The sequence below is a fragment of the Myxine glutinosa genome, chromosome 1 (genome assembly GCF_964187855.1).
Source record: "Myxine glutinosa chromosome 1, kmMyxGlut1.1, whole genome shotgun sequence".
Lineage (NCBI taxonomy): Eukaryota > Metazoa > Chordata > Myxini > Myxiniformes > Myxinidae > Myxine > Myxine glutinosa.
In genome coordinates, this window is record NC_136261.1 from 59231218 (window position 1) to 59256311 (window position 25094).

Genomic DNA, 25094 nt, shown 5'->3' on the forward strand with positions numbered 1-25094 from the left:
CCTTTTTTTTCCCCTCATACATTACTCATTAGCCATCGCAATCGATGCCTGCACGAACGATGGATCCATTGATAGCGCAGCGCGATCGGTCGACAGCGCAAATCTACCGATGGTGCATAACACATACATGCCAGTTTGTACATCGATGTTACTTGAGTACAAAAATTTTGTTGCGCATGACACTCTAACAGTAACTTGTCGCTCTAATTCTGAGGTGCGTCGGAAGTCAGGTGTGTGTGTGTGTTCAGTTACTAAGTCTCTTGTCGGGAACGCTCGCCAAGTGGCTTAAGCACTCAAGCAAGCACTCCATTCAAAACCAATGATAAGGAACGGCTGGCTTGGCAAGCGATAACAAGGTGCTTTGTAGCTGAACACAAGCCTGGTATGTGTTCCGTTAGCTAGCAGCTTGCTATCACTTTCCAAGCGCACCACCCTCGGTTTGTGGTTTCACCAAAGCTGATTTATGATGGCCTTTCGAATACTACATTAAAACTATGAAAACGTGTGTACATGTTGCTTGACAAGTGAAGAAAATTTCAAAAAAGCGATAAAATGAAAAGCCAATTGCCAATTTCATATTGCTTATTGGGCGGTGTATATAAAGAGTTTGTCGGATGCTTGTATTCTTGTACGTTATTTTTATTTTATAATGAAATCTTTCGGTTCATTGAACATTAAACACGTGGATGTTATATTTCTGATTAAATATAAAAGTAAAGAAATATATTGATATCTAAGGGATCGAATCTGCAGTTGATATCAGCTGAGCGGTGCTGTTTGCGGAACTCTAAAATGGGCGCCGAACAGAGTACCAGCGCCGGCACAGATGGACAGGGGGGTAAGATTTTACCCAGACAAGTGCTGTTTTCATTCGCCGTTTAATATCCACTGCTATATTAGTCCCACTCATGCAGTGATGTTGTTCCCACGGATGTTATTATGTCATAATTTATAACATATTGGAGGTTTCATAACATTAACAACCATAAACTATGGCATAGATGTTGGTGGCTTGACATCACAATTCAATTGCAAAGATCGAAGCTCATGAGCAAAACGCTCTGGGTGGAAGGGTAATGTACACTGCATCACTGCATGTCAGCGAAGGGAATAGTAAATGTTAGACAGACGTGGTCCTGCATATGAACACAAGACGAATGCAGTGTGTGTGTGTGTGTGTGTGTGTGTGTGTGTGTGTGTGTGTGTGTGTGTGTGTGTGTGTGTGTGTGTGTGTGTGTGTGTGTGTGTGTGTGTTCGTTCGTTCAAAATACGTGCAATATGTCACGCATAAGACTTGTACACAACATAGCACTGCACAACATATCATGTGTAACGTGTGTAATACAACATGTATACAAGATGTATATTTCACATAAAAATAATGTGCGCGTACAATACACAGCACACGATGTCACACAAAACAAAACAAGCAAAATCACAACCAAAAGCAAGACCAAAGCCAAAGCCAAACGTGTGTAAACGATAATTGTGCATGTGTACATGCAAATGACAACCCATGCACGTGTGCGCCTGTGCACGAATCACCGCCACCGGTAATCATCTTTCCCAGGTCCCCCTTTCTCTCAGGTTCGTCAAATCTCAGGCCCCCCTTGGACTTAGGTCCATCAAATAGTGTGTGTGTGCATGTGCGTGTGTGTGTGCGCGCCTTTGCGCAAGTCACCGCCACCGGTCCTCATCTTTCCCAGGCCCCCCTTCCACTCGGGTCCGCCAAATCTCAGGTCCTCCTTCCACTCGGGTCCATCAAATAGTGTGTGTGTGTGTGTGTGTGTGTGTGTGTGTGTGTGTGTGTGTGTGTGTGTGTGTGTGTGTGTGTGTGTGTGTGTGTGTGTGTGTGTGTGTGTGTGTGTGTGTGTGTGTGTCTGTCTGTCTGTCTGTGAGGGGGCATGTTTTTTGTGGAGTTCTGGAGTTTTCTGATGTGGAATGTGAAACACCAATATGATCGTAATGATTTCTGAGTTGATTAGACTAATTAACTACAAATAATCCGGAAGAATGCCCATGTTTTAAATGTTTGCGGTGTTAAGGTGTATGGAGCAGCCTAATAGGCCCTCCATGTCATTCCAATTCTAAAATAAATAATAAAAACAATGATAACATTTTAACAAATTATATGCTAATAATAGTTGATGCTGTAATAACAATAATAACAGTATTAGTATCATTTGCCAATATTAAATGGTGACAAACGTATAATCACCGCCTCACACCCCTACCCCCCACCCCCTCTGCCATGGCCCAAGCACACCTGGGCTTGGTGAAAGGTACGCTCATGTTCGAGCAGTACAGCAGGCAGGTATGCTACAAGGCTGTGAAGACCAATGCAAATTTGGTCCAATGGACCAACGGGCCCACTAGTTGGTATCAAATATTGAGCTTTGTGATGGTTGTGCATGCAAGAGTAAATGTTCCTTATGAAGTCTTATTATTGCTACTGATGAAAGCAGGGCATCGCTTGCGACCCAAGGAGAGAGCCAGTGTGCAGGACATTGTGGTTGTGGCTTCGGGGGCCCAGGACTTGGCCTTCAGGAACCTTGGTGGAGACACTGAGCTCATGAAGCTCCAGGAGATTCCAAGATTTTCTCCACTGCTTCGTGGTGGGTTCCTCTGATGTGGGATATTTCCCTGAATGATCACAAGTTGTTGGTCAGGTTCATGCCGACTGAATATCACACCAAAGAGCATATAAGGGTCATTCTTAATTTGACCACCTTCCATTTTTTGAGTTAAATCAACATGAGGAGAAAAAGTAAATTATATTTTTGGTTCGTGACTTTTGTGTTGTACCAAATAGCCATTGTTGTTGTACTGAACCAAAGACCCATTATAGCCAGAAGGTTCCAATCCTACAGGTTATGCATTTATTTATTTTAACAGCATCTAAGGTTTGTAGTGGACATACACACACACTCACACATGACTATTAGACAAAATAAAGGCAGCCATTGAGCTTGGGAGAAGTGCCATCACTTCACGGGACATTCTGGGTACCAGTGACGTCACAACAATGGTGTCGCCTTTCTCACCGCACTCAGCCTGATATTTCATGTACCGGTTGCACCGAGTCTTGGATCAGTTAAAAAGTGAAAAGGTCAGTTCTTTTGATCGTATATCCCAGTTATTCGTTGATAAAATCAACGTGATCATGATCTCCATAAAAAGCAAAACAAAAAGTTTCAAAAAATAAGTTGAAACAATGATGTGACCATCACAATTGATCTGTGCTGCCGTTTGGCCTAATTAACTTATAGAGGTTATTACGACATCTGTGAAGTGACGTAACCTTTATGATGACCAATGACGTAATTCATTTTGAGCATATCCAGTGCAATTAATCTCGAGGTCTACCGGGCTTTGTCCAAGATTCAACCCAGGTTCATCTCGTCATCAAATGTATGTCGCATGGGAATCACCTGTGAATACCTTTTTTTGTGGTACAATTGGTGCTGAACACAGCACATTCCTCTCTCTCAGCAAATAGCATGGGATTTACCAAAAGTTGTCATCCCCGTTTTTATTAGTCCCCTACCCGGATGGGACTATAGGTTTGCTCTCCGTCTGTCTGTCCATCCCACCTGTGGTTTTCTGCACTTTGCTCCATATACCCTTTAAAAACATATTCAACTGAAAATTGGTACATGGCTTTATTATGACGAGCAACGGTACCTGCCCTATGGGTGGGGCTTCAATTGGGAAGCCCAAATGAAAAGGCAAAATATCAGAAATTGAAGGCTTTTTCATTTTAAACGATTCATATAAACATCCGTTGAATCATATCACACGCAAATCATCAAAATCTAAACAGTACATGGCGCCCATTTTGAAAAAAGATTGAATTTTGCAAAACGGAAGCGGCCGCTACATGTCTTTCTCAGTCGCACGTTTATGTGTGAAGAGTGCACGCTGAATCTGTAACACGGAAGCGGCCGCTACACCTGTTTCTCAGTCGCTTTGCACACGCTGCCATGTTACTTTGGAGCCGCATGTTTATATAGGAAGGGTTCGTCAGGAGTCGATCTACTCTCTCCTGGTACGTAGAATAAACAGTATTTGTAGAATTTCAACAAAAGCCACATCACTGTTCATATCGGTGAATATTATTCCATCGTGTTTGGGAAAATTGGAAAACTTGGAAAAATTGGAAAAACAATATAGCCTATTTTACTCCCAGTGGTCCCAGGAATACCCACCCAAAATATCGTTGCGATCGGTTGAGCCGTTGTTGCAGTACCTTCGAACGGACAGATGGACATTTGGTGAATTATAGTAAGATAAGATACTAAACAAGTTTGAGTTTTGGGGTGTTTTACCAATTTTTCATGGATTTATGCCGTTTTTCAACTTAGAAAATATCATATACAGTATTGTACGTGGGTCAGTTTTCACCTGTCTTGATTCCACCCCTCTGCTTTACACCGATTGGCTGGACAGCTGGCCTGACTCCACCCCCAAATGAAGCAGCATAGATCTGCAAGCCTCAGGCCTTAAGCCTCGGTGCTAGTCTATGGCCCAGTGCAATTGCAATGATCCCAGGTATATAACCATGATGTATAATATATGCACATAAGTCTTACACTTGTTTTTGCTTCATGTATGTACATTGGGTAATTTTTATAATGTTCAGAACTGAACGCGCCATTATAGACCACCCAAATAAAGGGATGTGTTCACTGGTGCCAAATTTTCCAGACTTTTTCCCCTACCCATTTAAAACGTATTGAACTGAAATGTGGTAGGGGACATGTATTGCAAAGCAATGCTCCCTCTTGTTAGCTCACCTGGAACGAAGTTCTGGGGAGCTTATATGATGGCGCGTTGTCAGTCCGTCCTTCCGTCAGTCCGTAAACACTTGCAACTTCTTCTCCGAAATCCAGTCGCCGACTGGGCATCCTCCGTCATGCGAAGTCCTTTCTGGGCACTTCTGAGCTCCTCACCACATACGAAGCTTTCATCCGCAGCTCAATGGAATACTGCTCTCTCCTCTGGGCTGGTGCTCCTGCCTCACACCTAGCTCGGCTTCACACGGTTGAAACCAAAGCATTCAGAATCATTGGAATCTCCTGTGATGAAGCTGATTCTGAGGGCCTTTCTCTCACTCGTCTCGGGCAGGTAGGTGGTCTTTCTGTCTTCTACCGACTCCTCTCCGGCCTAGGTCCCCCAGCTCTGTCTGTGCTCTGTCCCCCAAATATTCCTGCAGGACACACAAGATCTGCCAGCAACCTAGTAGGAGACCAGCCTGTAGGTCCCGTGACCAAATTCTGGGAACAAAGGTTTGAAAGTGTTTTTGTGTTCCCTGATGAATACCGAACAATTTTGACTTGGGCTTCCCCCTTGAAAATGTCAGGCATTTCCGGGAAGGGTCAACAAAGGTCAAACAGGGGTCAAAATTCAAATATATTCCAATCGTGTCGATATGCATATCAAATTACTCGTCTAGTCATGAGGATTCCAAAAATGTATAGTTTGTTATACCTCCGACCTTAAATGAGGGCGCTATGGTCAAAAACGTCGAAAGGTCAACGCACTTTTGACTGGCGGTCAAATTCACCAACACAGTTAACATTGTCCGATTCTAATGATTTTAGTGTCTAATAATATGTTTTCTGACATGGCAAATTCAAAAAAGCAACTTTTAAAAGTAAAGGTGGTTGCCATAACCTTGAAATTTCCAAATGGCTGCTAAAAGGTTAATATAAATTAGCCAAAAACAACAATTTTTTTCCCAAACCCATGGATGAGAAATTATTAAATGTTTGTCACCGAAACGTCACGAACAATTGAAACACTCCATTTTTAAAACAAAATAATGATTTTTAATTATGTGTATCATTTTTCTTTAGAGCACATGTTCAATATAATATTGTGTACCATATAAAGTGCATAGGTAAATGATGATGATGGGCTGTGAATATCTGGTAGTCATTTGTTCTGTTTCATGACGTCCACATACTAGTAATTTTTACAAACATTTCTTCTGTGTATTGATGTAAAGTAAATATGATTAGGATCCCCATAGGATCAAGACTAACATCTGCTCTGTATTTTTATATTTTAGATCTTCTGGGAACAATGTCAGCACCAAAGTCAACACCAGTACTGAAGCCTCAACCAAACAGAAAAAGAAAACGAAAGGAAATATCTGGACTATGTATTTTGTGTAATGAACAATGCGATGAAGATAAAAGCAACATTTCTCCTGAAGCATGGGAACGCATGAAGGGCAAAGCACAAGATTGGAAAGGGTTGCATAAATTTGGAACTGTTTATGATTCAGTCAATTGGGATGCAGGACCGAATGGTGTCTATTTTCATAAGGCATGCAGGACTGCATTGGCAGCTCAACGTGGACTTCAACAAGCATTAAGAAAAAGAGATCAAGAACAGAAACAACAAACAGTGGACACACAAGAAACGCATGCAAAAGACCAGCAGCAAGCTGGACGATCTTCACATAGCACAGGTCTCCTTCATGAAAAGAATCTGTGCATTTGGTATATGAAACCAGAAGACTTGAAAAATTCCAAAACATTATGTATTATCCAACAGTTGAATGCGTGGAACACCTTCAAGTCACATACAATACACTTGGAAGATGACCAGATGAGAGAAAGAATTTTAACTGTCATAGATTCTACCCCTGATCCCTTTGCGTCAGAAATACGCTATCATCGTTCCTGCTGGATGAAGTATGTGAAGCCTCACTACAAACATTCTGATTCATCTGGTGACCGAATGCACTTACAGAACGTGCGACTTACAGAGGTTAGACAGATGTTTTTTAGGCATGTCCGTACAGTTGTGCTGGAGATGAATGAGCCAAGAACATTACAGGGTCTTCTGGTTGATTATAACCAAATGAGTGCAAACTTTGGTTTTGAAACTGTGATGAAAACCAGCACTATAAAACAAATGCTTCAAAATGAATTCAAAGACAACATTGGATTCCATGATCGTTTCCACAAGAACCAGAGCACAATTGTCTATGATGCATCTGCTGGTGGAAGTTACATTGAAGCAGCCATTTTTTCTTGGGGAATAAGTGATGAACAGTTACTAAACAATGTTGCAAGGCGTCTGAGAAAGAAGTTTACAGAAGAAGTGGGTTTATTTTGGCCTCTCCGTGTTGATGAGCTTGAAAATATTGAAGAACCCCATGAACTTTTGCGCCAACTTTTGACATGGCTCAAGGATCCTGATTCCAATGACTTTACTGAAGCATGTCATGATCCACAAATTGCTGCTTTGGCATCCCTCTTGTTTTCGTTCATCACCGGCAAACGCACATCCTTCCAAACAAAGTTATCAGTGACTCTTCATGGATTAACTCGGAGTCGTGAAATCATTGACATCTTGAAAAAATTTGCTCTTGGAATATGTTACAAAGATGTTCTTGCTCTGTATGAAGCTTGGGCCATGGATGATATCAAAGCAAATGTTGCTTGTCCTGACGAGTTAGCAGATGGTTTTCCAGGAACAGGTATCCTAGATAACGATGACTTCAAAGATGATACATTGACAGGGGCCGATACATCTCACCGGACCAATGTTATGTTTGTACAACCTGATGATGTTACATCAATGGACTCAGAGGAGGGTCGCCCTATACTTCAATTGACCAAGTCTGAAGATTTGAAAGATTTAAGTACTTTACAACACAAGATTCATCCTTACAAAACAGTCAAACGTGGCCAGCCAGCAGTTTGTCAGGAAATTGATATCTCACTTCAAACAAGTGATGAGCAAAGAAAGCGAGGTGTTATGCACGTGTTGGCCCGTCTGGATATTGCAGGGAAGAACATACCAGCTGATGAACAGAAAGTTGGAAGTTTCACTGGGTTCCAGGCTAATATCCATGAGTATGTGGTGAAAAGTACAGCATACTATTTTCTGACATTTCCAAAGCCACCTCAGAAGTCAGTGGTTCACGAGGTTATGTGTCGCATGGTCACCGCAGCCGAGTGCAAGTCAATGCCATTTATTCAGCTGGTAGGCGGCCAACCAGTCTATGCCCTTATTGTCCAGCTGAAAAATGAGAATCCTGAGAAATTTCAACTTATCCTTCCATTCTTGGGTCCATTCCACGCTCACATTTCCTTCATATCGGCGATAAACAAGCGGTTCCATGGCTCAGGTTTATCTGAAATTCTTGTGGCAGCCGATATAATTTCAGAAGGATCAGTTGACCAAGCACTTCGTGGTAAACACTACAACAGAGGCATAAGGTGCCTTTCACTTATGTATGAGGTGCTCATTCGCAGGATTATTTTTCGCGGGGTCAGCAAGGGACTGAAGCTATCATCGGAGCTCAAATCAAAGTTGGAAGTTCTTAGAAGTCCACCCAATAGCTCAAAATAACAATTACAGGCCATCGCAGATGATTTCCTGATGGATGCAGAGTTCAAGTCCTTTGTCGAAAGAGCATTTGAGAGTGTTGGGAAATCAGACAGCCCTATGGCAAGGTTCTGGTTGAGCTTTATGGAAATGGTTGAAATACTGATCATGAACATATACGCCCTGAGGACACAGGATTGGGATTCATTCAAAGCATCCCTCCGAATGATGATGCCATGGCTGCGGATATACGACAATGATAAATACAGCAGATGGCTTGTAGAATTCTGGCTTGAGATTAGCAGTCTCCCCGAAGAAAAAGAGAGGTACATGCGAGATGGCCTATTCGCGCAATCAATGACCGGGAAACCGTACTCGTGCTTACCCCTGGATCTCTGGATAGAAATGACCATGAATAAAGGGTCGAAGATGAAAGCAGGTTGGAAGCGCATCTTAAAAAATGAAAAGATGTTGTTGACTCACACAAGAACCGTCAACTCTGTGAATAGAGTTAGAAGTTCACTACATGCATTGGCAAACCTCACCAAATCATCTGAAGGTCACAGAGAGAACTCCACAACGAGGTTGTTGCTGGATGAGCGCGGTGTACAAGATCTAGACAATTGCATCACGGAATTTGATTGTGACCCATTCGACCTTACACAGCCTATCTTGAGGTCGCTCCAGTCAGGAATGGTCGCATCAGATGCACTTGTCAAAGACTTTGACTCAGCACATGAGGATGGGGAGACTCTAGTGCAATCATTCTTCAAAGAGCGCAAGTTCTCTGGTGATAAACAGTTTGATGCAACCATACACAGAAACAGCAGACACAGCTTCAGCAAACCACCAGTTATCAGACGCATCAAAACAGAAGGTCACAAAAACAGATGCTATGGAAAACAAAGCCATGGCCGAGATCATCACTTTGGCACAAGAGTTAGATGATGGTCTAGTGCTATCTGAAGTCATGGAATACCGCGTGACAGAAGAGTGTCTCCCCATCTTCAATGTAAATGGAACAATGCGCAAAGGGCAAAAATGTAAACTGGCACAAAAGTTCAACTTTATTGAACTGGAGTTCCGGGATAGATACATTGCACTAGTAGATATGGGGTTCATTTGGAGGCTATCAACCCCGTCTGCTGAGGATAGAGAGAAGCAAGACGAAAGTGCTTATACATGGGGCGATTATGCTGCTAAAATGTTTAACCTTGTTGTCCAACGCCATCCTACGGCTTCCCAGATAATATTTGTAAATGACCCATATGATCTACAACACAGCATCAAAGATAGTGAACATGAAAGGCGAACAGGTGAATTGCCTTTTGTTGGTGGGACCAGGAATATTTTCATCAAGAGAAATGATGAACTGCCATCCCCTAGGCACTTCAACAACATGTTCAAGAACCCAGGAAACAAAATTCGTCTGCAGCAATTTCTGAAGACTGAGTTCAAAACCCTGTTACTCCAACATCCAGATACCAGATTTATTTACTCTGTGAGGGAACGCTGTAGTGATTTGTCCACTGATGAGGAGGTAGTTGAGTTGACATGTCAGCATATGGAAGCAGACACCATTCTGTTGTACATATATTCCCAACTAAGAAAGTCGGGAGTAAAAGATGCCGTTGTCATTGATGCAGAAGACACAGATGTGTTGGTTTTAGTATCGTATGTGGCACATCAAATTGAAGGTATGCTAGGACTGAAAAGGAAGAAAAGCATAATTGATTGCGCAACACTCCTTGATAAGGATATTAGTGATATCATTATCCCATTTCACATCCACACTGGTGCAGATGCTATTTCCAGTTTCTATGGCCGTGGAAAACCATCAGTCTTTGACAGCACAATGAAGTCAGAAGAGGCATGAGAGCTACTTAGAGGGCTTGGGAAATGTCTCCCAGTGACATCACAAACTCTTAAACAGCTAGAGCAGTATACCATCAAATACATATACAAGGATAAATCAAGCAAGACACTCGCAGAAGCTCGGGCCAAAAAGTGGGAGGGGATGAAGAGGAAATCGACTCTCAGGATTCCTCCTGATACAGATTCACATAATTTGAAGGTAACACGGGCCAACTATCAGGCATTCATCATGTTAAACTTTATGAATCCAGATGCTCCATCATCTCCCCTTCAGCATGGTTGGAGCTTGAGAGAGGGCAAATGTTTGCCAATACGGTATTCACAGCCGGCACTACCTCAACGTCTACGTGATGCCAGAACAAACCGCACTGTAGACTCTGACACAGATTCAGATACTAGTGATTGTAACAGTGATTCTGACTGATTCTGATGGATATGACACTGAGTAGGATGATGAACTGGGCAATAAAGCAAGATAAGCATCATTGGACAATGTGTTTAGAAATAACTGTGTTATTGTTGGCCAAGGATCCTGATTCAAGTCTTTCAGTAGCCCTTTTGCCAGCCATTTTGAAATTTCCAAGGTTATGGCAACCACCTTTACTTTTAAAAGTTGCTTATTTGAATTTGCCATGTCAGAAAACATATTATTAGACACTAAAATCATTAGAATCGGACAATGTTAACTGTGTTGGTGAATTTGACGCCAGTCAAAAGTGCGTTGACCTTTCGACGTTTTTGACCATAGCGCCCTCATTTAAGGTCGGAGGTATAACAAACTATACATTTTTGGAATCCTCATGACTAGACGAGTAATATGATATGCATATCGCCACGATTGGAATATATTTGAATTTTGACCCCTGTTTGACCTTTGTTGACCCTTCCCGGAAATGCCTGACATTTTCAAGGGGGCAGCCCAAGTCAAAATTGTTCGGTATTCATCAGGGAACACAAAAACACTTTCAAACCTTTGTTCCCAGAATTTGGTCACGGGACCTACAGGCTGGTCTCCTACTAACCCTCTTCTGGTGAAACTGCCAAAATCAAGACTCTCTGCTCACCTTCACTCCTTCATTCCTCTTTTCTCCCGCCTCTGGAACAAACTCCCTCACTCTCTTCAATCCCTCTCCTCCCTCCAGGTCTTTAAAACAGCTGTTCACCACCATCTCTTATCTTCCCCCATCCAAAACCTTGTTCTTTACTCCCCCCCCGTTAAAACACCCCAAATCTGCCTCTTTAAATCCCCAACTTCTTTCCTGAAATTCATAGAAGTGTTCATTTGCTTTATCCTGTGTACCCCTCCGTCCTTCCCAAGCCCTCCCCCTTCCACAGATCGACCGAAGTCCCTGGTCTTTTCTGTGGTTGTGCTTCTGTGCTTCCCTCTCTCCCCCTATAGTCTCCTGCTCCCTTCATTGCATGTTTTATGTGTCTGTGCATGTTTTCATGTTCAATGTGTTAGATCTTACGCGGCTTCGATTCTGCATACAGAAAAAAAAAATATCGCTGAAGAGATTGTGACCAAACTTGGCACAAATGATATTTGTTGTGTTGTGACTAAAGTTTGTTCATGGCTTTAAAAAAAAAATCGAGGTCAAAGGGGGTTTACTGCGGGACAAAGTGGGTCCAGGTTTGACCCCCCAAAATAGGAATTTGCTTTTTTCCTCTGAAACTACACATGCTATTTCGATGAAACTTGACCACAACCTTCATCACCCTTAATGTACCAAATTTTGTTCTCGGCACTAAGAAAATCGAAGTCTAATGGGATTACAGGGGGACAAAGTGGGTCCAGGTTTGACCCCCCAAAATAGATATTTGATTTTTTTTTCTCTGAAACTACACACAATTTCAATAAAACTTTACCACGACATTCACCACCCATGATGTACGAAAGTTTGTTCACAGCATGAATAAAAAATCAGGGTCTAAGGTAGTCTATGGTGGGGTGGAGGTTGCCCCCCAAAATCGGTATTTTATTTGTTTGGTTAGTATGGTTGTACATGCTGCCCTGTCTTCTAGCAACCATTGAAATTGGTTAAAATGCCATGATACAGGTTTAAAATACCTTTAGTCAGTGTATTATACTGCTTTATTCTACCAGGTGAGCACCCAGGAGTATTGACCCTATGTTTTTTGTATATTTTTTTATGTGAGGGTCCTTGGCTCATGGACGAGTTAAGTGATGAAGGGCAGCATATATAGACTACCAAAGGATAAAGGGGGTGGTTGGTAAAGCTGGACATAAGGAAGATAGGTGGAATGACAGAAAACTATGAACAGAATGGGAAAGAATCATGAAGTGAAGATATTGTGGATGTGCATGTTGAGCACATTAAGTAGTGATGGGCAGCATATTTGTAAGATTGAACCAAGGAGGACGAAACAATGGGCACTAAGATGATTGCGCATTCGTCTGAATTGTAGTTTCTCAATCGGCCTCGACACTGTATTCAAAAGAAAGCGAGGATGAAAATGCAGGTGGGCAACCAGCTAGAATTTGGGGAGTGTGAGCTTGTGAGAGTTATGGAGTGCATGTGAACTGGGATGGTTGAGAGGCCAAGGCCAAATTTCATGCGGTCAATTCCCCTCATTGTATGGCCAGCTGCATAGATATGAGTGTTTTAAGCCAGAAGGTTCTGACTTGCTCTTTGTGAAACGTTACTTACTAAATGAATTGTTTTATGAGTTATATTGAGAGGTAGGCAGAGGTAACCCATATGTTTCTGTTAAATTCACTTTTTATAATACTTGCACGTTGTATATTCATTTGTATGCAGCACAAGACTGCGGGGTAGTATCATTGGCTGAGGGCGAGGCTGTGCCACTGATGCAATGCCCTCTTCTGGTTGGGGCAGGAATTTCGAATTTGGCCAGGGTGCCGGCATCGACTCTTCACGGATGAGACCATGGGATCTTTAACATCCACCAATAAATGCTGGCAGACAGGACAACAGTTTAACATCGATGGAGGGACGGCACATGCATTGATGAAATCTCTCTGCCTGTGAAACACCGGGATGACAGTATATAGCTGGGTCGGGATTCAAACCCTGGCTAGACAGCTTAGAGGCGAGTATGTGTACCTCTAGGACATCCTGTCAACTACTTCTTGCTGTACACATTCAATAATAGCTGCCAGGTTCTACTTGCATACTCCTCAGCCGAAGCATACGAGACGGTATTTAGATCATCTAAATTTCTCAAACTTCTGTCTCTGTAGCTCCTTGTTATCTCGGTCTGTCCCTCGTAATGTTAGAGGGGATATCATGCCAGCAGTCACATCTGCTACCATTCCTCTGGTCATTAATGATCCCACAATACCTTTTGAAAAATTAAGTTCCAGCAATTTTGAGGCTTGTGAATTTCCAGAACATCCAATTTTTGAGTGCCAATATAAACATTTTGGAACTAATCATACCATTTTATTTCAGCAGATGGCGATGTATTACAGCAAATTAAAGATAAATCTCTACTGCTGACTTGTACAAAGGTTTACTTGTCTTGTCCTTCATCAATAAGTTCATTGGCAACTTCGCTTAATAAGTTTAAAATAAAAAATTCTTGTTTCCAGATCCGGATTCAGATCTGCACCACACGTTAATCAATTCGTCCTTGTCACGCACCCAACCTGTCCACCAAGTTTCGTCCGAATCTGCCCACAACGTTTTGGGATATCATGTTATATATATATATATATATATATAATTTTAGACCTGTCACTGAACGGTGAAGAATCACTTTAAAAATTCTCGATTGTGCATCTCATTCGCTAAATTTCTGCTAAAGTGCAGGACCTTTTTTTCTCACATCGCAGACAGTCCCTCTGCTTCTGTTTCATACCAACTCTTAACTCTGATGTAGCTCCCTCTACTTTCTCAAACCCTCCTCAGCTCCTCAAGGTTGCACACATTCTTCTAGTAACCCACTCTTGCTTAAATTCCCGGAATTCATGTTCTTTTGAACCCGTTTTTTTAACACCACCTGAATGAGACTGTTCAATCGCACATTTCCCTCGAGGAATTCAAGCAAACGGGACACCACCATAACTTGTGGTGCACTCCCTTTCCCTACCCGCAATCTTTTCCACCCCCATTAATCCTACTGAACCTTTACCCCCTTACTTGCAGGCAATTGTGTTTCTGCACTAGATTCATTGGCGTAGACTGTAGAGTGTCTGCTCTGTTCTATAAGGTCAGTAGTTTGAACCCTGGCCCAGTCATACCGAAGACTTTAAAAATTGTGCATGCTGCTTTATTGCTTGACGTTTAGCATTTAAAGGGATAGGGCACGGAAAACATTAGGTTGGCATATATATCACAAGCTTTGATGGGCCTAATGACCTCCTCCTTCGTTGAAGTTCCTTGACGGGGAACTATTAGTATTATAATTATTATTCCCGTCTCTCTCTCTCTCTCTCTCTCTCGCTCTCGCTCTCGCTCTCTCGCACTTCTGTCCACCCCTCTCCACTCCTCTCCACTCTTTGCCTTGCCTCTCCTCTTCTCTTAATTCATGCTCTTGTTCGATGTACCCATGTCCAATTGTGGCCTAACTACCGCCAGTGTCAGTATTTTGCCTTTTTACCCTTTGTCATCAACCTTTTCCACCTAATCTATATCTTCTTATTTTATGACTATAAATGTCGATCTGTCTGTCTGTGTGTTACTTCTACAATCCTAAACGTCTGGGTGGATTTGAACCAAATTTGTCACAGGTAAAATGTTGTACCGGCCATGTTTTAATAGGGATAGCGGCTCCTTCGGCTGCCGGGAAACCTCCAGGGAAAAACGATGGGGGTATTCTTCCTCGCTGTTGCCTAAGACCCTCGAGACCCTCGAGACCCCCAAGACCCTCGAGACCCCTAAGACCCTCGAGACCCTCGAGACCCCTAAGACCCATGAGACCTCTAAGACTCTTAAGACCCCTGGACCCTGTGAAGCCTTGTGACTACGTCTCTTAATTACGTGCTGCTTGAATGTCAGTTCCACACGTACATCTATTAATTACGTACTGTTTGAATGTCAGTTGCACACGTACATCTATTAATTACGTACTGTTTGAATGTCAGTTGCACACGTACATCTATTAATTACGTACTGTTTGAATGTCAGTTGCACACGTACATCTATTAATTACGTACTGTTTGAATGTCAGTTGCACACGTACATCTATTAATTACGTGCTGTTTGAATGAACCTTTTTAACCTTTTGACCCTTTCGACTGTTGAGACCCCTTCGACCTTTAAAGACCCCCAAGACGCTAAAGAACCTTAAGACCCTTTTACCTTTATAATCTTTTGAACACTTTAGATAACTTTAGATCCCTTCACCCTTGAGACCTTTCGACCCCAATAACGTTTAGACAGTTACACCCCATAAGTCCCTTTAGTCTCCTTTGACCTTAACACAATTTAGACCCCTTACACCCTTCAGACATATTAGAGAGCTTGGACCCTTGACCATTTAGAGATTGACCATTTGCACCTTTGAGACCCTTTTTTCATGCTTGAGAGATTAGATCCTTTCAACCTCTTAGACACTATAACTACTATTGGGACGTACACTTTAGACCATATATAAACTTTTGAGAGCACACCACACAACATCTATAGTCTTCCTGCAAAATACAGACTGTACTTTTTTTTCGCAAGTAGCGCACAAAATCGACCCACCCAGAGGGTGGGTACTCTACTATGTAATATATACTGAAACGCAAAAGAAACTTACCACCTTTGAAACCTTTAAATATCAACAATAACACTGCATATAGTAAATGTGTGAACTTATTTGTGGACAATAGTGTCCTCACTGTCAGACAAAACGGTCACGGATGGTCACTTGAACCTTCAATGGTCACTTCATAGCACAGCTGTTGAACAGCCGTTTTGACTGTCAGTGATTAGCCGAGGGGTACTGGATGATTTTAATGAGCTGCACGTGATGTCTTGATATTGGCTTTAAAAAGGCCAGTGCAAAATGGGCATTTCAATCAACATGCCACGATTGTCAAGGGATCAACGGCAGCGTGCCCTGTGCATGCTGCAAGGCGGACTGAGCTACCGTGAGGTGGCACGTCGCCTTGGCTGTTCACACCAGACGATATCGGCCCTGGTGGACAGAGACACCCTCCACAACTCTGCAGATGACAGACCTCGATCAGGGAGGCCAAGAGTCACCACTGCAAGGCAGAACAGGCAGATGGTCCGAAGTCACCTGCGGGATCGATTCCGTCCAGCATCCCGCACTGCGGCAGAAACTCCAGGGCGTGCAAACCCACGGATCTCCAATGATACTGCACGAAGACGACTGCATGACTATGGTCTGACTGCCAGAAGACCATACAGAGGCCCCGTGATGACGGTTGCCCATCGCCGCAACCGTCAGAGATGGTGCCAGCAGCATCAGCGGTGGACCTTGGTGCAGTGGAACGAGGTCGCTTTCAGCGATGAGTCAAGGTTCTGTGTGGACAGTCCTGATGGGCGTGAGTGTGTCTGGAGAAGAACTGGCGAGCGATATGCCGATTGTTGCGTGTGTCAAGCCAACAGGTGGGGTGGCCCAAGTGTGATGGTGTGGGCAGCCATATCAGGCCGGTACAGGACGCCACTGGTGGTTGTGGATGGGAATCTTAACGCCCAGCGGTATGTGGATAACATCCTGCGACCTCATCTGCTGCCATTCCTGCTAGACCACCCAGAACTGATAACCTTTCAGCATGACAACGCTCGTCCCCATGCTGCTCGCTTTACCACTGCATTTCTCCAAGGCGAGAACATCAACACCATGCAGTGGCCTGCGCTCTCCCCTGACCTGAATCCCATAGAGCACCTGTGGGATGAGCTTGGGAGACGCGTAGTTGGCAGGGCCAGGACACGGGCAGAGCTGCTTCAGACATTGAGGACTGAGTGGGACAGAATCCAGCAGCAATCCATCCAAAGACTGGTAGGCAGTATACGCCGACGATGCACTGCCTGTATCCAAAACAATGGTGGCCATACACGCTATTGAAAGGGGACTGACATTGCACCCTGTGCTGTTCTGTACTGTAGAACAAACTGATGAGATGGTGTATCTTGGTCAAAAACTTGACATGTCATCAATAAAATGCCAATGTTTCAATTAGCAATTGCTGGTTTGTTTTATTTTGAACTGTTACAATTTTATTACATTTCAAACAAGTGGTAAGTTTCTTTTGCATTTTCGGTCTTTTTGAAGTTGGTCAAAATGGTCAAAATGGTCAGATTTTTCGGTCAAAATGCCCATTTTGCACTGGCCTTTTTAAAGCCAATATCAAGACATCACGTACAGCTCATTAAAATCATCCCGTACCCCTTGGCTAATCACTGACAGTCAAAACGGCTGTTCAACAGCTGTGCTATGAAGTGACCATTGAAGGTTCATGTGACCATCTGTGACAGTTTTGTCTGACAGTGAGGACACTATTGTCTACAAATAAGTTCACACATTTACTATACGCAGTGTTATTGTTGATATTTAAAGGTTTCAAAGGTGGTAAGTTTCTTTTGTGTTTTCGGTCTTTTTGAAGTTGGTCAAAATGGTCAAATTTTTCGGTCAAAATGCCCATTTTGCACTGGCCTTTTTAAAGCCAATATCAAGACATCACGTGCAGCTCATTAAAATCATCCCGTACCCCTTGGCTAATCACTGACAGTCAAAACGGCTGTTCAACAGCTGTGCTATGAAGTGACCATTGAAGGTTCAAGTGACCATCCGTGACCGTTTTGTCTGACAGCGAGGACACTATTGTCCACAAATAAGTTCACACATTTACTACACGCAGTGTTATTGTTGATATTTAAAGGTTTCAAGGGTGGTAAGTTTCTTTTGCGTTTCAGTATATAAAGAAGAAAGTTCTTGTTTAATTTTTTTTTTTTTTGTATACTGAATCGAGGCTCGTGAAAGAGCTAACATTTATTTCACAAACAAATCAACCATACAAACAAAATATATAAAAAGAGGGAGCGGAAGACAAGATGGGGAGAGAAAGGGAAGCACACAAACACAACATTTGAGAGCAGGGAGATGTGTGGGAGGGAGAGGGCTTGGGGGGAAGAGGCGTGGGAAGGGGGGGGGTGGGGGGGGGGTTGGAGAAGTATAAAACACAAGGACACCACGGACTTCCAGGACAGAAGTTGGTATTTCAAAAAAGTGGATTTGGGGTGAAATTAGCGGGGGTAGAACAGATCAAGGTTTTGGATGGGGGAAGATAAGAGATGGTGGTGAACAGCTGTTTAAAGACCTGGACGGTGGAGTGGGATTGAAGAGAGTGAGGGAGTTTGTTCCAGAGGCGGGAGAAAAGAGGAATGAAGGAGTGAAGGTGAGAAGAGAGTCTTGATTTTGGCAGTTTAACCATAAAAGGGTTGCAGGCAGATCTTGTGCGACCTGCAGGAATATTTGGGGGACAGAGCCCAGAGAGAGCTGGGGGGGGGGGGGGGCAAGGCCAGAGAGGAGTCGGTAGAAGACGGAAAGACCACCAACCTGCCTGCGGAGTGAGTGAAAGGCCCTTGGAGTTAGCTTCATCGCGGGAGATTCCAATGATTCTGAATGCTTTGGTTTCAACAGCGTGAAGACGAGCTAGGTGTGAGGCAGGAGCACCAGCCCAGAGGGGAGAGCAGTATTCCATTGAGCTGCGGATGAAAGCCTTGTATGTGGTGAGGAGCTCAGGTGTGCCAAGGAAGGACTTCGCACGACGGAGGATGCCCAGTCGGCGACTGGCTTTGGAGGCCAGATTTGAAATGTGGTTTTCCCAGGAAAGATCATGGCAGATAGTGAGACCCAAAAGCTTGAGTGACAGAACTTCTTGGAGAGGATTATTCAGAAAGTGGATGGGAGAGTTGTCCTGTCGGTCTTTTCGGAGAGACATCGTAAGAGTGTGAGATTTGTCAGGATTGAAAGACATGTTCCACTTGTTTGCCCAGTCTGTGATTTTGTCCAGGTCTGCAGAGAGTGAGGAGGCTGCAGACTGCCGATCTGAGGGATGAGGAATGGAGCGACAGCGAGTAGAGTCATCAGCAAAGAGATAGAGAGGATTTTCAAGAGAGTCAGAGAGATCATTGATGAAGACCAGAAAAAGCACAGGGCCCAGAACACTGCCTTGGGGAACTCCAGCCTGAACAGGAAGAGGAGATGAGAGAAATCCATTCAGGGCCACACGTTGACTATGACTAGAGAGGAAGTCCGCCAGCCATGCGTGGAGATTTCCATGGATACCAAAGGAGGAGAGTTTGGTGAGCAGAGCAGGGTGCCAGACCGTATCGAAGGCACGTGATATGTCAAGGGAGACAGCTCTAATTTCCTGTTTGGCATTGAGGACCTCCATCCATTGTTGAGAAAGCAGAAGCAGCATGTCCAGAGTAGAGTGACCAGGTCTGAAACCAAATTGATGATCAGAGATCAAGCCATTGGAGAAGAGGAAAGAATTCATATCTGAAGCAATGATGGATTCCATGACTTTGCTGATAATTGGGAGAAGGCTGATTGGTCTGTAGTTGCTAGGATCTGTTTTTGCACCTTTTTTGTGCAAAGCGGTGATGTTGGTTGATTTCCAAGCAGATGGCAGATGACCTTGAGCAAAAGAGAGGGTGAAGAGAATAGAGAGAGGGAGTGAAAGAGCGGAAGAACAGGACTTTAGGACCCGTGGGCTGATGCCGTCAGGTCCAGTTGCAGAATCAGAGTCGAGGGTTGACATAAACTTTTCCACCTTGTCAGGAGGAAAGGACACAGAGTCCAGGAGCAGCTGGGTACGACTGGGTACGGTGGATACAGAGAGGGATGGGTTTGGGACAAGATTTAGAGGCAAACACGGAGTTAAGGCATTCAGCTTTTTCACGTGCGGTCAGCCGTGTAGCCGTTTGAGGTGAGGGAGGGGATGGAGGGGGAACAAACACCAGAAACAGATTTGACCAGATGCCACCAGGATTTGGAAGAGGGAGACAGATAAGAGAGCTCGGTCTTGAGAACGGAGAGATATTGTTTCCTGGCTCTCCTGAAGGTGGACACACACTTGTTTCGGGCTTTGTGAAAGTAAATGAGATTTCCTTCCGTTGGATTTGCTTTCCAGGAGAAGAAAGCAAGTTGTTTCTGGGCAACAGCCTCACCGCAAGATTCCGTGTACCATGGACGGGAGGAAGGGTATGACAACTGAAGATGAGATGGGATAAATCTGTGCATGAGAGAGAGCAATTTACTTTGGAAGAATTCCCAGGATGAGTTGATGTCAGAGGCGGTAGAGATGGGAGACCAGTCCAGATGATTGATGGCTGCTTGAAGACCGTGCCAGTTGGCCTGAGTGAAATGCCAGACTCGTCGACGCTGAGGAGGCTCTCTGAGAATGGTCAGAGAGATCTCCACTTCAACAAGCACATGATCAGATGAGCCGATTGGAGCAGAAGAAGAGCAGCAGACATTTTCAGGGAAGTTAGTCAAAACCAAGTCCAGAAGAGAAGATGCTCCGTTGACTGAGATCCGGGTCGGGAAATTGACAGATTGTGTCAGTCCCAGTGAGTCACAGAAGTCCTTTGCTGAAGAGCCATGGCTGGTGAGAGAGGTACCCACACCCAGCCAACTGGCATGGTGACAATTGAAATCACCACATATGAGGAAGAGAGAGTTGGGATGGGTAGATAGAAGTTGGTCCATATTATCAGACAGCGAGGTGTAGATGGAGTCATCACTGTTTGGTGGACGGTACAACACACATATGAACAAAGGATGGGAGCGAAGGGGAAGCCGTAGCCAAAGGTATTCCTGGGGGTGAGGTGGAGAGAGGGCAGTGCAGGGCGAGTGAGGAAGAGAGTTTTTTTAATAAAGATAGCAACCCCACCTCCAGGACGAGGCTCAGGTCTATCATACCGGAGGAGGGAGTAACCTGCGATAGATACCAAGGAATCAGAGACATCATGAAGGAGGAAAGTTTCTGTTAAGCAGATCACGTCTGGTTTGTCAGAAGCAACCTGTACGGAGAGATCAGTCAAGTTTGAGCGAAGGCCCCGGATGTTTGAGGTCCATACCGTTAATGAAGAGGAAGGGGGAGCATCGGATACAGAACAGGGGGGGAGGGGTAGGGTAAGATGTGGAAAAGGAGGAAGAGGTAGGGAGAGCTGTTGAAGGTGTGTCAGAGATTTCAGAATAGCTTGGAGAAAGGGAAGAATGGGGCGGACAAAAGGTTTGATGCTGATTGGGTGAGGCACAGTGAGGTGTTATTTGAGGAGGGGGAAGAGCGAGGCAGAAGGTTCGGGGAGATGAAGGTGAAAGTTGGAAGGGGGAAGAAGCGGGGAGGACGCTTTGAGGAGGAGGGGTGAGAGGGGAGTCTCGGAGGGGAGGAGCGAGGGAGAGTCTCGGAGGGGTGGGGTGTGGGGGCAGTTTAGGAGGGAAGGGGCAAGGGGGGGAGATTTCAAAGGGATGGGTGATGGGGAAGATTTGGAGGGGAGGGGCAATGGGGAAGATTTGAAAGAGATGGGTGATGGGGAAGATTTGGAGGGGAGCGGCAAGGGGGTAGATTTGGAGGGGAGGGGTGATGGGGAAGTTTTGGAGGGGAGGGGTGATGGGGAAGTTTTTAAAGGAAGGGGTGACGGGGAAGATTTGGAGGGGAGGGGCAAGGGGGAAGATTTGAAAGGGATTGGTGATTGGGAAGATTTGGAGGGGATGGGCAAGGTGGAATATTTGAAAGAGATGGGTGATGGGGAAGATTTGGAGGGGAGGGGCAAGGGGGTAGATTTGGAGGGGAGGGGTGATGGGGATGTTTTGGAGGGGAGGGGTGATGGGGAAGTTTTGGAGGGAAGGGGTGATGGGGAAGATTTGGAGGGGAGGGGCAAGGGGGAATATTTGAAAGAGATGGGTGATGGGGAAGATTTGGAAGGGAGGAGCAAGGGGGTAGATTTGGAGGGGAGAGGTGATGGGGAAGTTTTGGAGGGGAGGGGTGATGGGGAAGTTTTGGAGGGAAGGGGTGATGGGGAAGATTTTGAGGGGAGGGGTGAGATTGGATTTTGAAAAGGGTACGATTAATGGGAAACGAACATTTATTGCAAAATGAGTTTCTTGAGACCGAGTCAAACATATGTTTGAGGACGCTGAAGGAGGGGTGGAGTGCAGGAGAGTTTTGGGAATGTAGAAAAAAGGAACTGTAAGAGATGGAATTTTTTTTTGGAATGAATAGATTTGGTGAGCAAGTCGAAAGCATCCTTTTATAGACGAAGAAAAAAAAGGTGTTATAATATACGACAGAATACAGTTCTTCAGGGGAAAGTTTAAACATTTTTAACAACGTGATCACCTGATCACGAACAACGTGATCGAAGAACGAACGAACGAACAAATAAGAACAACGAATAAACGAATAAGAACAGAGAAGGAAATATTTTTCTGGGTTTTTTTTTTTTGAGTTGAGATTTTAAACAAGGAAGTATGGGGTGAAAGACTGGGACAAAAACAGAGAACGAAAGTAATTGCATCGCAATCGATGAACCGCTGAGAGAAAAACAAAGCCTCAAGGTCGGACACGGTAGCCTACTAGGCCTCAGAATACGCGACACGAATTAACCGAAGATTTTGTATACATGTATGAAAAATTAACACTGGGAATCTTACTAAAGACACACTATAGGTACACACACCGAAAGATAGATAGTTTCGACAAAAACACAATTGTGAAAAATTACTTCACTTCGAAAGCGTGAGCACATGGACAGCTTCGAAAAAAACGTGACCTCCAATCTTGCGCATGCGCAAAAGCCCATTTTATGCCCAAATGGACAAAAGCACAAAAGTTTGTTTATGCATTCGGACCCTGCAGGAACCAATGCAACCAAACTTTGTATGGCCACGTCTTTCATCCAGAGGAAGGTCGAGGTCTATGTTTGGATAAAAAATTAACCCCAGATAAAACCAGATAATTGTCCCTCAGGCCTTGAGTGAGTATGTTCTCAGGCACTGTCTAGTTTTTCCCCGGGAGCAATCGAGTAATATGTTTTGTGAAGATCGTATGTTGAGGTTGCAGTGACATGTTGTCAACAACACAAATTTAATTATTGGTGTATTTCATTGAATTTCTCCGGGCAACGCCGGGTACTTCAGCTTGTCTATACTATTAGAGCCGTTTGTCTGTGTCTGTGTGTTGCCATTCTTCTCGGAGATGGTGAAATGTGTCTTCATAAAGCTTTCATAGGTTCGTCAGGGAATACCACCGTTTAGAGGCCATTTTTCCCCACAAAGTGGGGGTTGGCCTTTTCGGGGACCATGGTTGTTGTTGTTTTTTTGGTCCCCTTTTTTTGAAGCAATGTTTTACGGCCGGATGCCCTTCCTGCCGCCAACCCTGTTTGTCGCCTTTTTACGACACACAGGGAATTACCAATGAACTGGTACTCAATTAGCCGACCTCGGAAGGATGACAGGCTGAGTCAGCCCCCCTGGCGTTAATTCGGCGATCGACCGGGATTCGAACCCAGGATCCTTGGATCCTAAGCTGGCACCCTAGCCGCTAGCCCAACACCATCGTCAGAGAATGATGTTAGAAATTTTGTGGGGGGAGGGGGGGGAGGGAAGGTTGATTTTTTTTTTTTATCGCACTATAGTGCCTAAGCCTTTGTAGGTACGTGAAATGTAATATTAAGTGATCCCCGACCCTATTCCATAGTGAGTATAGGGAAGTGTTTTCAGCCCCCACAACAAATTTCTTCAAAATGCCAACAGGAATGGGACAGCCCTGGGCAACACCGTGCGCCCCTACTAGTCTTGTATAAATAAGATTGAGGTAGATGGGTTCTTACCTTTTACCAGTGTTGGAGTTTCCCTTTTTCAGCCTTGAACCAATTAATTGACAACCATTGGCATTACATGGGGTTGATCGTCTTTTCTTCCTTTTAAAAACAAACACACACTATATATATATATATATATATATATATATATATATATATATATATATACTAGCCGAAGTATGGGGTCGGTACTAAGCCCACCACTATTTGTAGCTGTGATGGAGGTGCTGGCTCAGAACGTAAAGGAGGGTTTACCGTGGGAGTTGTATGCAGATGATCTGGTGTTGATTGCAGAAAGTATGGATGGACTGAAGGAAAAGATGAACAAGTGGAAGGAGTGTTTGGAGAAAAAAGGTCTGAAGGTGAATATCGGAAAAACGAAGGTGATGGCAAGTGGTAAAGCATGTGGTGAGGTGGAAAAAACTGGGAAGTGGCCGTGTGCTGTGTGCAGGAAGGGTGTCGGAGTGAATTCCATTCAATGTACAATGTGCGCTGAGTGGGTTCATCAAAAATGTAGTGGTTTGAGAGGGTCATTAACCAGTGTGGCAGCTACATTCAAGTGTAAGGTGTGCACAGAGGGAGCTGCAGATGGAGGAAATGTTGAGTTGGATCTTGGAGATGGCGTGAAGCTGGAAGGTGTGAAAACATTTTGTTACCTTGGAGACGTGCTGAATGGAGAAGGTGGATCAGATTCGGCAACGGTTGCTCGAGTGAGATGTGCATGGAAGAAGTTTCGGGAACTGAGTGGCGTGCTGACGAGGAGGGGAGTGTCATTGAAGCTGAAGGGAAAGGTGTATGCTGCATGTGTGAGAAGTGTTATGATTTATGGGAGTGAGACATGGGTAATGAACGTAGAGCAGCAACGAAGGCTGGAAAGGGTGGAAATGCGAATGGTTCGGTGGATGTGTGGAGTGTCGTTGAGAGAGAGGAAGAAAATGATGAATTGCGAAAGATGATGGGAATAGAGCCTGTGATGGATGCTGTGAAGAGAAACAGGTTGAGATGGTTTGGTCATGTGTTGAGGAAGGAAGAAAGTGACTGATTGAAAAGAGTGATGGAAATGAATGTAGAAGGAAGTAGAGGACGGGGAAGACCGAG

The 25094-nt window shown here is 44.2% G+C and overlaps 1 protein-coding gene across 1 annotated transcript in view; it reads left to right on the forward strand.

Annotated features, from left to right (window-relative positions):
* Positions 1-743: 743 nt before the first annotated feature.
* BORCS5 (BLOC-1 related complex subunit 5) overlaps positions 744-25094 on the forward strand; it is a 64741-nt gene continuing 40390 nt past the window's right edge. The window contains exons 1-2 of the mRNA XM_068112017.2: positions 744-838; positions 2466-2615. Of these exons, the coding sequence (XP_067968118.2) occupies positions 793-838; positions 2466-2615 (196 nt within the window). The 5' untranslated portion in view covers positions 744-792. The remainder of the gene's footprint in view (positions 839-2465; positions 2616-25094) is intronic.